The 13,280-nt window shown below is 39.8% G+C and overlaps 1 protein-coding gene across 1 annotated transcript in view; it reads left to right on the top strand.

Moving 5' to 3' along the window:
• eogt (EGF domain-specific O-linked N-acetylglucosamine (GlcNAc) transferase) overlaps nucleotides 1–12,870 on the top strand; it is a 53,720-nt gene extending 40,850 nt beyond the window's left edge. The window contains exons 12-17 of the mRNA XM_080183389.1: nucleotides 336–422; nucleotides 1,374–1,442; nucleotides 2,357–2,412; nucleotides 8,153–8,272; nucleotides 9,381–9,483; nucleotides 12,584–12,870. Coding sequence (XP_080039515.1) covers nucleotides 336–422; nucleotides 1,374–1,442; nucleotides 2,357–2,412; nucleotides 8,153–8,272; nucleotides 9,381–9,483; nucleotides 12,584–12,730 — 582 coding nt within the window. The 3' untranslated portion in view covers nucleotides 12,731–12,870. The remainder of the gene's footprint in view (nucleotides 1–335; nucleotides 423–1,373; nucleotides 1,443–2,356; nucleotides 2,413–8,152; nucleotides 8,273–9,380; nucleotides 9,484–12,583) is intronic.
• Nucleotides 12,871–13,280: the final 410 nt, after the last annotated feature.

Genomic DNA, 13,280 nt, shown 5'->3' with positions numbered 1-13,280 from the left:
GCATATAACATTTTAACAAGTCAGAGATAGGGCCTGGACCATCTAAAATTATTTCAACAGGTTTTTAGCATTCAATCTGTTGGATAAAATATAAAAGCAAAATATTGAGGACGCTGGAAATCTGAAATAAAACAGAAAATCAATGAAATACTCAGCAAGTTTGGCAACATCTGTGGAGAAAGGAACAGAGTTAATATCTCAGTTTGATGATTTTTTTATCAGAACTCAAATATGTATTGAGAATATTTTCTATGTCTTTGTTTAGCATTTATCAATTAAATGATTGGCCACATACAACACTGTACTAATGCTATATATGTTCTTGTAAATAACAGGTGCCTGACTGCTTTACAACAGGGATGTTCAGAGCATTTTCACAGCATGTTCTGTTTAGATTAAACATTACACAAGAAAGTCCGCAGGTAAGTGTCCTATTGTAGAGTGCTCCAATAGATAATACCATCTATTTGGCAACATCGACCAGCAACCTTGGAATAGGCATAAACCACTCATTGCAATGTAGTAATTCACAACTTTTCAATAGCTGCCTGTTTAGCTAGTAAGGCCCTATCTGCGATGTCCAAATCAACCCACTGCCCATGCAGCCTAATTTCTCATGCTGAAATTGAAATCCAGCCCTATAAAGCTATGCTTTCACAGTCTAAAACCTTCAGATGTTGCAGCTTCATTCTCTATGCCTCCAGTGACTGACCTCAGCTGGGAAGGTGGTGAGAGAGATCAGCCTCACTCCCCAAGGGCTAGGGAACAATGACCTTGGCTATGATCATCCCTCCATAATAAAGTGCCTTGATGATATTCTGATCCATTGAGGGACAATTGTTATTATGCTCTCAGTACCTCATGCTGGTGACAGAGTACCTGAGAGTGCCCACTGAAATGTACCCAGATATTTACAACTGCACACAGGGAAGCTGATGTGCATCACAATGGCTCAATAAACAAGATCCCTACAGGGCTAATACTATTTTCTTCTTCTCAAGCAGCTTCAAGATTAGCTAAAGATTAAGCTCTAACTCAGCTATTCAAATATGAGGATCTGTCTATTACTTAGGATGCTATGCACGTCTGCGGGAAAATTGCTTCTTCAAACAGTCTGTCACAGCTCCTGAGTGCATGGAAATATCTGTAACTTTGAGTTTAGCTATCATGTACAAGGTAAACTCACTGTCTTGTCAGCTATAACATGGCCTAGCCAATTCATTGGAAATTGAAATACTCATTGGAATGATTAATTAGATTTGAATTGTCCTGAAATAATTTTGATTATGGAATTCTGAATGATAATTTAGAAGAAATATTTTAATATTTGTATAGTTTGGTATATGCTTAATAAATCTATTTTTTTTATCAAGGTTGGGAGAATTCGTGTTACACTTCTGGTTCGCAGTACTCAATATCGCAGAATTTTAAATCAGGATGAGGTGGGTACTAAAAAAGAACAATTATTTTGTGTTATCTAAGATATATAACAGTGAGTATAGACTTTTTCTGTATTAATGGTTGGTTCCTACCAGTTGGAAGGAACACACACACACACACACACACAAGGAGTGCCCTGGGCACTCCTAGGGTATTGCCCGGGCATGACCCTCTCTCTCCTGGGGAGGGAATGGTATTAGCTATGCACCCCCTGGTGGGTTCTGTTTGCTGGTTCCCTGTTTTTTGAAACCTGTTGTAAATCCCACCTGTGTGACATTATGTGGTGGGTGGTGGGGGCAGTTACCTACATGGGGAGATGATACAGCAGGGAGACCAGCCATTTATATATGAAAATGCATTATATTGGGGTTCCCATCATTGCAAGGTGGGGGGCTCATTACTTCACTGATGGGTGCGGGGACAATCGAACGGGGAAATTCTGCTGGCATGAACGGGTCTCCCCCTCGATTCTCTGCCCTTGTCACAATTCCTGCCATTGAAAACAGGGGTGGAAAATCCCTCCCCCCACTCCCCCTTCCTAGTATGCTAAAAATCTTGCATCCGTTAACCTGTCAATCTTTCTGTTCCAAATTCCAATATCCACATTTATGATGGAAGCTGCCCATGTAAACTTGTTATACCATAATTACACCTTTCAGGCAACTTGCAGCCTCCCAGTCTGTACTGGAGAGAAACTTTTATGCTCCAATCCAAAAACTTTTATGCTCCTTGCTGTTGTTTTGCTAGCAATAGTAATGGAAAAGAAAAGTATAAGGGCAAAATGTATGGCTTTATTAAATATTTTACTGCCCATAAGTTATAAAAAGCTTTTTGTTGAATAGTTTTTGAGTTGTGTTAAAAGCTCAATAAAACTAAACTGCTGAATGCATTGCAAATATTTTAACTTTGTCCTCAGCTGGTGAAGGCACTGAAGACAGTAACTGTATTTGATGTCAGAGTGGTGGATTACAAGTAAGTGTTAAAACACCATAGAAGTTGGGGGTTGGGGGTTGGGGCAGGGATAGAAGTGCTAAATTTGTTTCTTGTTTATGCTCCACTCAAGTATCAAGTATCTTTTGCCACCTAAATTGACCATAAGAACCCTCTTTATGAATTTATACTATTCATTCAGCTGCTCCCTGTGGTAGAGCCTTCTACATCATCACCACTCATTGATAAAGCAGTTTCTTCAGAATTCCCTATTGAATTTCTTGGAAATTGTCATATATTGATGGTCTCTGGTTACGATCTGCGCAACAGGAAACACTCTCACTGTAACCACTCTATCCAAACCTTTCAGTATTCTAAAGACCTCTGTATGGTCACTATCCAGCCACTTTTTTCATGAGAGAAAAGAGATCCAGCCTCTCGATCCTTTCCTAATATCTACACCCACGCATTCCTGATATCATCCCTGTGGATCTTCTCTGCATTATATCCACTGCCTCAAAATCAGTTTTATAATATGGTGATTTGAAATGCTCCAACAATACTCTCTGACTGTGGCCTAATCATGTCTAAGATGTTAGATGGAGAGTTAATCAAGAGGGCTGCTTTGTCTTAATGTCCAGAGCTTTCTCATTGTTGTTGGAGCTGCACTCATTTGGCAAATGGAGAGTATTTCAGTGCTCCATTGACTTCTACCTTGTAGATTTTGGACATGCTCTGCAGAGTCAGGAGGTGAATTATTTGCGGCAGAATTCCTGACCCTTCCACCTCAGAATTGGAGATTGAATTCTTCAAGCTAACCAGTTATTGCAGAGGGGGTTGTCTGGGACTTCAATGCACTTTATGAATTTCTACATGTTGCATTGCAGCACATCATCTTATTTAATCGACTTAGTTTTGTTTTAGTTTGAGTTTGTAAACTGTGCATCTTCCAGTTTAAGTTATGTGTTTTACCTGCGACTTCTTATGCTGTGATGTCGCTGTGATTTTATTCACATGCCATTCACACTCACAGCTACGCCTCTCTCAATGCTGTGCTCTGTTCTCAGTCATGTCTTTCTCACTTCTGTGCATAGTTCTCTATTCATCTTTCTCATTGCTGTACTGTGTTCTGGATCCTGTCTTTTTTGCTGCTCTGTTCTCTACCCAGTCTTTCTCATTGCTGTACTCCATTTTAGATCCCACCATTCTCACTGTTGTACTATGTTCTAGATCCCACCATTCTTACTGTTGTACTCGGTTCTAGATCCCACCATTCTATCATTGTACTCTGTTCCAGATCTTTCTCACCGCTGTATTCCATTCTAGATCCCACTATTTTCACTGTTATACTCTGTTCTAGATCGTTCTCACTGCAGTGTTCTGTTGTCTATCCTGTCTTTCTCACTGCTGTACTTTATTCTAGATCCTGTCTTTCACGCTGCTGTGCTTTATCTTTCTCATCTTTCTTAATGATGTCCTCTATTCTCTATTATCTTTCATGCTGCTGTGCTTTATCTTTCTCATCTTTCTTAATGATGTCCTCTATTCTCTATCCCATCTTTCTCATTGCTACACTTTGTTCTAGATCCTGTCTTTCTTTCTGCTGTGCTCTGTTTGCTATCCAGTCTTTCTCACTGCTGTACTCTGTTCTAGATCTTGTCTTTCTTACTGTTGAGCTATGTTCGCTATCCTGTCATTCTCATTGCTGTGTCCTGTTCTAGATCTTATCTTTCTCACCACTGTACACTATTATCTATCCCATCTTTCTTGATGATGTACTCTGTTCTCAATTCTGTCTTTTTCACTGCTACCCTGAGTTCTTAACCTTGTGTTTTTTCTACTGTGCTCTGCTCTGATACTTTGCTCTGCCTGCAACTGGCTGGCATAGCCTAATAAGCCAACTCTACATTTTATTAAACTAATAACAGAAAATGTTGGATAAATTCAGCAGGTCTGGCAACACCTGTGGAGATAAACAGAGTTACTGACCAAATGATCCTTCCACAGACCTATCAGACCTGCTGCATTTATCCAGCATTTTCTGTTATTATTTCAGATTTCCAGGACCGGCAGTAATTTGCTTTTATTATGTATATCTTACTCCTTGTCTTAATATGAGCTGCCTGTAAGGACATACATAGCAAAGAGAACCTGAGTGAGCAAATAGAACCTTTGATTTCCACACAGACTGAGAGATGCAGTCTGCTCTCCCTGTGAATAGTTAGCATAGATTGCCTACTGCTGCTATTATTGCTAACAAATACTGATTAATCTTAAGTGTGCAGAATTGTCCACTTCTGTATCTTAATTTAAAGGAAGTTTTGCTACTTTGATTTACTCTGTCTGGATGATAGTGGTACCAGAGGATCACATCTCTTTCTGTAAATCCAATCCTGTGGTTATCATTGAAACATTGCTTTTTCCCCAACAAGGCTAATATTGTGACATATAACTTTTACGATATCTACATCACTGTTCTAGAATTTCTCAAGAGGTGTGTTATACAGATAAGGAGAGGTGACATCTTTAAGTGGTTTGAATTAGGGTTAGTAACTTCTCATTATAGGAAGTAATATCTGTATAAAGACATAATTTAGGGCCATTTAAGGCTTTAATTGTTTTATGGTAATTAACTCAAACTATATACTAATACTACAACTTGCGAGAGTTAAGTTGCACTGTCTGAATGTTAGGTCTGACACATCGTGTAATGTAATTTCTTCAGTTAGGTCTTTCCTCCTTTCCTTATTTACATTATCCTGTCATTTTAGAAAGTGGGGAAGACATAGTTCATAGAATAGAAAAGAAACATAGAATCCCTACAGTACAGAAGGAGGCCATTCCGCCATCAAGTCTGTATTCACAATCTCACCCAGGCCTCATTCCCATAACCCCACACATTTACCGTGCTAAATTCCTGACACGAGGGTCAATTTAGCATGGCCAATCAACCTAACTCGCACATCTTTGGACTGTGGGAGGAAACCAGAGTACCCAGAATTGATCTAGTTCCTTGATTGTCATTCTAAGAAGGGCCTTGCAAATAGCAAACATTGTTCTTTCCAAATCTGCACCACAATCTCTGAACCATGGGACAAGAGAGCAAATCATAGTTAAGATTACTGTGCCTGGCCAATTTGCCAACTGTGTAATGTTGTAGTTATCCACCTGGCTAAATGTAGGATTTCTACTTCCTAATTGTGCAAGGAATTAGAGGAAAAAACAATTTAAGTTTATCAGTTGGGCTTGCATTTGGCTCACTTACACATGGTAGAAACCACATTTATTTATGCACAAGGCCCTGTCCTTTGCAGACAGAAGGTGCATACCTACACATGAGCCTTTTCCAACTAAAGAAAAGCTTGGGAGACAGCCATTCTCTGGTTCACTCCCCATGGCAATGCCTAGACCAATCAGAGTTGACCTGACTGGTTTGAATTTGAACAAAAGCCTGGCAGTTAACTGTCCTCTGCTATATTATCCATGGCACTGTCTCTACCAACCAGAGTCCACTTGCCAACCAATCAGCGTAATCTTCAGCAGGTCTGACTAGAAATATTAGCTCTGTTCCCTCTCCACATATACTGTCAGGCCTGCTGCGAGTTTCCGGCATTTTTTGTTTTTACATTATAATCTTCTCAGGTGGTTTAAATTATTGTTCCCTTTACTGTTGATTTATCTTGTGAGTTGCCCTGAAAATCTTTGAACATAAGAACATAAGAAATAGGAGCAGGAGTAGGCCACCCAGCCCTTCGAGCCTGCCCCGCCATTCAATAAGATCATGGCTGATCTGTCGCTGCTCAGTTCCACATTCCCGCCCTCTCCCCATAACCCTTAATCCCCTCTCCTATCAAAAACCCATCAACCCGCGTCTTAAAAATATTTAGCGAGGCAGCCTCCACCACTTCAACGGGCAGAGAATTCCAGAGATTCACCACCCTTTGAGTGAAGAAGTTCCTCCTCAACTCCGTTCTAAACCGCCCCCTGTTATCTTGAGGCTGTGCCCCCTAGTCCTACTGTCTTTTTTGAGCGGGAAGAGTCTCTCCACCTCTATCCTATCCATCCCATTCATCATCTTATACGTCTCAATGAGATCTCCCCTCATTCTTCTAAACTCTAACGAGTACAAGCCCAGTTTATTCAGCCTCTCCTCATAGCTCAACCCCCTCAACTCCGGTATCAGCCTAGTAAACCTCCTCTGCACTCCCTCCAAGGCCAAAATATCTTTGCGCAGGTGCGGCGCCCAAAACTGCACACAGTACTCCAGCTGCGGCCTCACCAATGCCCTATACAGCTGCAGCAAGACCTCCCTACTTTTATATTCAATCCCCCTCGCTATGAAGGCCAGCATCCCATTTGCCTTCCTGACCACCTGCTGCACCTGCAAGCTGGGTTTTTGCGACTCATGCACAAGGACCCCGAGGTCCCTCTGCACCGTCGCCTGCTGCAGTTTTTCGCCACGTATGTAATAGTCCTTCCTACCATTCTTCCTACCAAAGTGGACCACCTCACACTTGCCAACATTAAATTCCATTTGCCATTTCCTGGCCCATTCGCCCAGCCTATCTAGATCCTTCTGTAGACTCTCCACACCCTCCGCACAATTTGCCATTCCCCCAATCTTGGTGTCATCAGCAAATTTCGACACTCTACACTCGGTTCCCTCCTCCAGATCATCTATATAAATGGTAAAAAGCTGAGGCCCCAGCACCGACCCCTGGGGCACTCCACTAGTCACCATCCGCCAATCCGAATAGCACCCGTTGACCCCCACTCTCTGCCTCCCCTTTTTTTTTACAGCAGTACTCAAGTTCTGCAAAGCCAAATGGCTTTTTCCTGTGATAGCAATATTTCCCTGCTATAATGTCTATCTGAGAAAACTCTGCAAGCTTACACCCAAAAAAAATGTTGTGTTGTATCATACAATATTATCTATAAAGTTTGCATAATTAAATGAGCCAGTCTTCTAAAGTTGTGTTGAATTTTTAAGAACTAGTTTTAAGAACAGTTTGTTTTCAGTTTTGAAAAATCAGCTTATTCAAGTAAAAAATGAAACATGAAATTGACAAACACAGCTGCAAATTGTTTGGAGTTTATTCTGGTTTTGCTGTATTTTATCTAATTGCGTTATACTTTGTGATTTTCACTCTTCAGAAAATCCCAGAAATGTTATCCATACAGGAATCATGATTAGCTTTTCAGTCAGAACCTCTTAAATAGAATGTGTAATGTTTTCTTTAGTGTAACTTCACCTTCACCAAGTGCAATTTCACACCAAATATAGTATCTTATTTATCATTCCATTCACTGTAATCTTCTCAACAGGCATGCACTCTGAAGAATCTGGATGTATATTGAAATTATCGAACATATACTGATCTAATGACTTTGTTTCACACAAGACCAAATAAAATCAGAAAAGTAAATTGCTTTGAACCTAAATGGTATACTGTTCTAGAAAATTTTGTGCTGAATAAAATCCATAACTTTATTTTACTTGAAATTAACTTTGAAAAGTCTTTCACATTGGCTAGCAACTGTTAGCATCTGGTGACATATAGTAAATGCGACCACTTGGTTTGTGCTTTAAGCACTGACACTAGATATACCTTGAGTCAAAATAACTACTAAATCTGTTTTATTTCATTGTCTGATTGCATTGAGAAAAGGTGAAAGATTGTGATGGGTGAAAGAGACTGAATGTTTTTTTTGGTTGCTACTGTTAATTATATATTTTATTGTACTGTGTAATCTTTGTATTGCCCTTTTTAATCTCTCTCAGAGACATTAGATTTTTAGAGCAACTGAAAATAACACACAATTCGGACATTTTTATCTCCATACATGGAGCTGGACTGACTCACCTGCTTTTTCTACCTGACTGGGCTGTCGTTTTTGAGTTGTATGTATTTCACTTTTTTAAATGTATTCTTATAAACATTTATGCTGAAGACAAATTACCATGTGTTAATGTGGCTTTTCTGTGTAATTTTGTTTAACTGCACTATTTCTTAACTGGCAATTCCGACTTCTTGTTGAGGTATATGTTTAAAAATTGAACTGTTTAATTACGCAATACATAATTACAGTGTAGCAGGTGAACTGATCGACTACAAGGCCAAATCTAGTATATCTGTAAGATATTTTATCAAAAACTCTTCCTTGGATAAGATTTCCTGCTTGACTATCCTCTTAGATGCAAAACAACATAGCACACAGAGTAAACCAAAAAATTGGATGGATAGGTTGAGCACATTTTGAGTTAGAAAGTTCAATATACTCATTGGTTATTTCTCATTGTTTGCTGAATTTGCTGTATCTTTGTGAAGTAATGGCTACAGCAATTTCTAAGTTAAGATTATTTATTAGTTACAAGTAGGCTTACATTTATGCTGCAATGAAGTTACTGTGACTACTTTTTCTTCTACTGTTAATGCCATTTAGAATAGAGATAACCATTTGCAATCAAACCATTTGCACACAGGTCATAGTGGTTTTTTTCTTTTGATCAATACGAAGTACTGTAGCAGGCATTACTGTAAATGGATAGTGCTTTGCAAGTGTACCAGCATCTATAATTTAGTGATCTTTTTACCTGAGTCAGAAAGTTGTGGGTTCAAGTCACATACCGGCACTTGAGCACAAAATCTGGGCTGGTATTTCATGTAGTGCTGAAGCAGTGCTGCATTGAGAGAGGTGCCATCTTAGGAAGGGACAATAAAACAAGGCTTTGTCTCCTGCTTTTGTAGCACAAATGGATGACAAAAATCTAGTAAAATTGTTAAAGAACAGTAAGGAGTGGTGTCCTGGCTAATGTTCCTTCCTCAACCATCACACAAAACAGGCTAAATCAGCAACTATCTCACTATTTGTTGACTATAACTGCATGCAAATGGCTGCTGCATTTGTCAACATAAAAGTGACTTATACTTCAAAATGAATGAACTGGTTATGAAACATTTTGAGATTTGCTGAAGTGTTATATTAATGCACATGCTTTTAATTTTGAGGTATAACTGTGAAGATGAGCGCTGCTATTTGGATTTGGCCAGACTTCGAGGAATTCATTATATGACTTGGGAAAAAAGTGACAAAGTCATACCTCAGGATAAGGTCTGTGCTAATTTTATCATCCCTTGCAGTTCACCACCAGGTCTTCAAATAATAGTCAATAAATTAACCTGAAGGAAATAACGTGACATTAGATTGATTTAATTTGTGTGGCTTTACAAAAATCAATCAAAGAATAAATAGAAATAGCCTTAACTAAATGTATCAACCAAAATAAACCAAGGAGGCAAAAGGTTGTATTTTTCTATATGTAAAAATTAAGAATTTTGTTTCTGTACTGCTGTAATACATCAATGACAGTTTAGAAAAATCAATTTCTTTAATAGTACATGAGAAAATATTACCAAATGTTATGCGCTGATTTTTTTTTTCATCTCCCTAGTCTTGAGATACATTCCTTTTGTAGCAAGCCATCTGACTGAGGCTAACTTACACCAAATGGAGTTTGAATTAGCCTTTTCTTTATGGCACAGTGCATTTACTAATTGGCTCATGTATCATGGTGGGAAAGAGCAGTAAGTTATGTCATTTTGATTTCCAATGAGGATATCTGAACTGAAGTGAAATCCTCACCGTCGTGGCATATTAAGTGCATGTTGGCTCTTTATAGAGTAATCCAATCAATCCAATTCCCCCATTCTATTCCCATTGTCCTGCAAGTTTAATTTCCCTCAAACCCCCATCCAAATTGCTGCTTCTACCATCCATGTAGTAAGTTCCAGTTCATTATCACTCACTGTATATAAAAAAAACAATCTTCCTCACATCCCCACTCCATCTCTTATCTAAACACTTAAATCACTTCGAAACATTGTACTAGCAGCTACAGGGGCAGCTTTGTCTACCTTATCCAAACTGTCATATCTTGTGCCCCTGTATCAAATCTCCCTCAATTTCATTTGCTCCAAAAAATTAACTCACGAAAGGAAAAGAAAGAATGGATTCTGTAGATTTTTAAACATTAATTTGTAATGTTACAAAATATCTGAAAACTCCGGCCACTACTTAAAATACATGGAAATACTTGATTTGATTTATTATTGTCACATGTATTAGTATACAGTGAAAAGTATAGTTTCTTGCGTGCGATACAAACATACTGTTCATAGAGAAGAAAATGAGAGAGTGCGGAATGTAGTGTAGCAGTTATAGCTTGGGTGTAGAGAAAGATCAACTTAATGTGTTAATTGAAAGCCAATTATGCAAAGTTTGAATTTTATTTAACATAATCTCACTGTTAATCAATTAGTCATTATCTTGTATTATTGTACCTGTTAAATTGTGCACTTGACTCCAGCAACCTGCCTAGACGCTAATAGAAAGTGAGGTATATCTGCAACTCATTGCTGGTTTTGTAGAACTATGCTATTGTCAACCATGGCCTGATTATAAAGTATTCTATTGCCATTATTCTCAATAGTAAACAGAGCAATGTAAACATTAGGATGATGGGTTTAAGGCAGAAGATAACTCTATGATGAGAGCTACTAAGGGAGTTTGGAAGTTTCAGCTGTTAAAATCCTGTTTCTAAAACACCTTCTTGGAGTCCAATATTTCATCTGTTTCCCTTTCCAAAAAGACAGCATGCCCATACGCAGGTACAATATTGACAGAAAAAGCCCAGTTGGTCCTTCAAGGTTGCCCCATGTGCAGTTATAGCTGAAGCTTTATGACCAAACAGTCACCCTCATTCACTCCCCCAAAAATAATCTCCTGGGAGAGACAAAATAATGAGAAACAAAGGACAGACCCGATAAGGGAAAAAAGAATCTGTAAATTTTGACTCAATCCTTCTCAGGTGATTGAATCCAGTCTGGGATATTGCATGGACCAAATGTTACGAATGCAGATGTTTACAGCTGCTAAAGAGATATTTTTGAAGTGTGTCCATTCCATCACAGTACACAAAAAGTGGTTATAAATTATTGCTACTGCTCTTGAGACTAACCTTGTGTCATTGTCGGATATCTACAGTGTAGAACATTGCCTTTTTTAAGTATCACACTATTTTAATTTCCCCTATCTCTGGAATTTTATGGAAATTTTTGAGGCCCAATTTTACCATTGCATCATGCCCATTTTCGGATGAGAAAACGTGGTAAAGTCGGGCATGGGGCCATTAACGTGATCTGCGCCCGTGTAAATGTCCACTTTACCAATGCCTGAAAATGGCTGTGATCCGAATCATGCCCAAAATGGGCATAGTGATGATTTAAATGCATTTGCATGCATTTTAATTGAATTAACAGGCTGCCCGCCCAACTTTATCAGCATTTCCCCCTTTACATCGCGTTCGCACGATTAGATTCAATACAAAACAGACATGCTCAGCAAAGGTCTGTTTTGAGCGCCCCAGCTTCTGAAGAGTGGTGGAGGGGGAGGAAAGTGGGCCAGATCATTCTCTGGTGGGTGGGGTGTGGGGGTGCAAGGAGGAGGTGGGTTAGATATGTCTCTGGTAGAGGAGGGAGGCCCAATCATTCTTTGGTGCCGGGGGGGGGTGGTGGTGTGGAGGGAGGCTAGATCATTGTATGGTGTGGGGATGGGGAAGGGCAGAGGGAGGTCAAATCGCTCTCTGTTTGGTGGGGAGGAGGGAGGCCTGATCATTCTCTTGGTGGGGGTCTGATCGTTCTCTTGGTGGGAGGAGGCTCAATCATTCTCTGGTAGGGAACAGAGGGGGGTCCACTGCCACTCTGCAGGCGGTCGGTGGGGGGGGGGCGGGGTGGGGGGGCGGAGGGAGGATCGCAGTCTGGGTAGTGGGGGGATAGTTGGATAAGGGGGACAGTTATGTTGTGGGGGGGGGTGAGGTGATGTCTGTTGGGGCCACTGCTCCTGGGCCACTTTATCCGCTTTTTGCGCCCTGGGAGCGATGTGACAGGGGCATGTTTTTCAAATGTTTTTTCTACTTGCGCATGCGCAGTTCAAAGCCCTGATCAGACCAATGGTGTTTTGGGCGTACTAAGCCCCACCCACAGTGCAATTCAGACTCGCGTTTTTTTTGGGCTAAGTGCGTATAGGGGCACCTGAGTACAGATTTCCAAATCAGATCTGAATTATGCCCAGATTCAGCCTTAGAATTAAATTGGTAAAATTGGGCCCTTGATTTAATAATTCATCACCTTTCTTTCCAATTTCATTCATCTAGGGTCATCATCCAACCCTTGGAGACCATCCTAAGTTTACCAACTACTCTTTCGATGTAACTGAATTTATGCGTCTTGTGATGTCTGCTGCACAGAGAGTAACACAGCACCCAAGATGGCCGTTTACACAGTATCATGATGAACTATGACAACATGTACCTATTTAAGCTCAATTTATATGTCTGTTTAAATGTTGCTGTTGAATTTTAAAGCTCTGATGATCACTTTTTTAACACTCCTGTAAGCACAAATAAGATTGTCTTTTTAAATGTTACATGTACCATATTAAATGCACCATTCTTGAAATAGATTTTTGGATTTTATTTTTATTCGTTCTTGGATTGTGAGCACTGGCAAGGTGAATGTTTATTACCCAAGCCTAATCACCCTTAAGAAAGTGGTGGTGAACTGCCTTCTTGAGTCACTGCAGTCCATGTGTTGTTGGTACACACGCAGTGCTGTTAGGGAGGGAGTTCCAGCATTTTGATCCAGTGTCAATGCAGGAATGGAGATTTATTTCTAAATCAGAATGTTGTATAACTTGGATGGGAACTTGGACATGGTGGTATCCCCATGTGTCAGCCACTCATGTTCTTGATGGTAGAGGTTGTGTTTGCAAGGTTATGTCAAGGAAGGCTTGGGGAATTGCTGCAGTCCATCTTATAGGTGGTACATATTACCATCAGTATGTACCGGTAA

This window comes from Carcharhinus amblyrhynchos, chromosome 3 (assembly GCF_965287045.1).
Source record: "Carcharhinus amblyrhynchos chromosome 3, sCarAmb.v2.hapA, whole genome shotgun sequence".
In the NCBI taxonomy this organism is placed as follows: domain Eukaryota; kingdom Metazoa; phylum Chordata; class Chondrichthyes; order Carcharhiniformes; family Carcharhinidae; genus Carcharhinus; species Carcharhinus amblyrhynchos.
The sequence above is the reverse complement of the archived record's forward strand: the minus strand, read 5'-3'. Positions and strand labels throughout refer to the sequence as shown.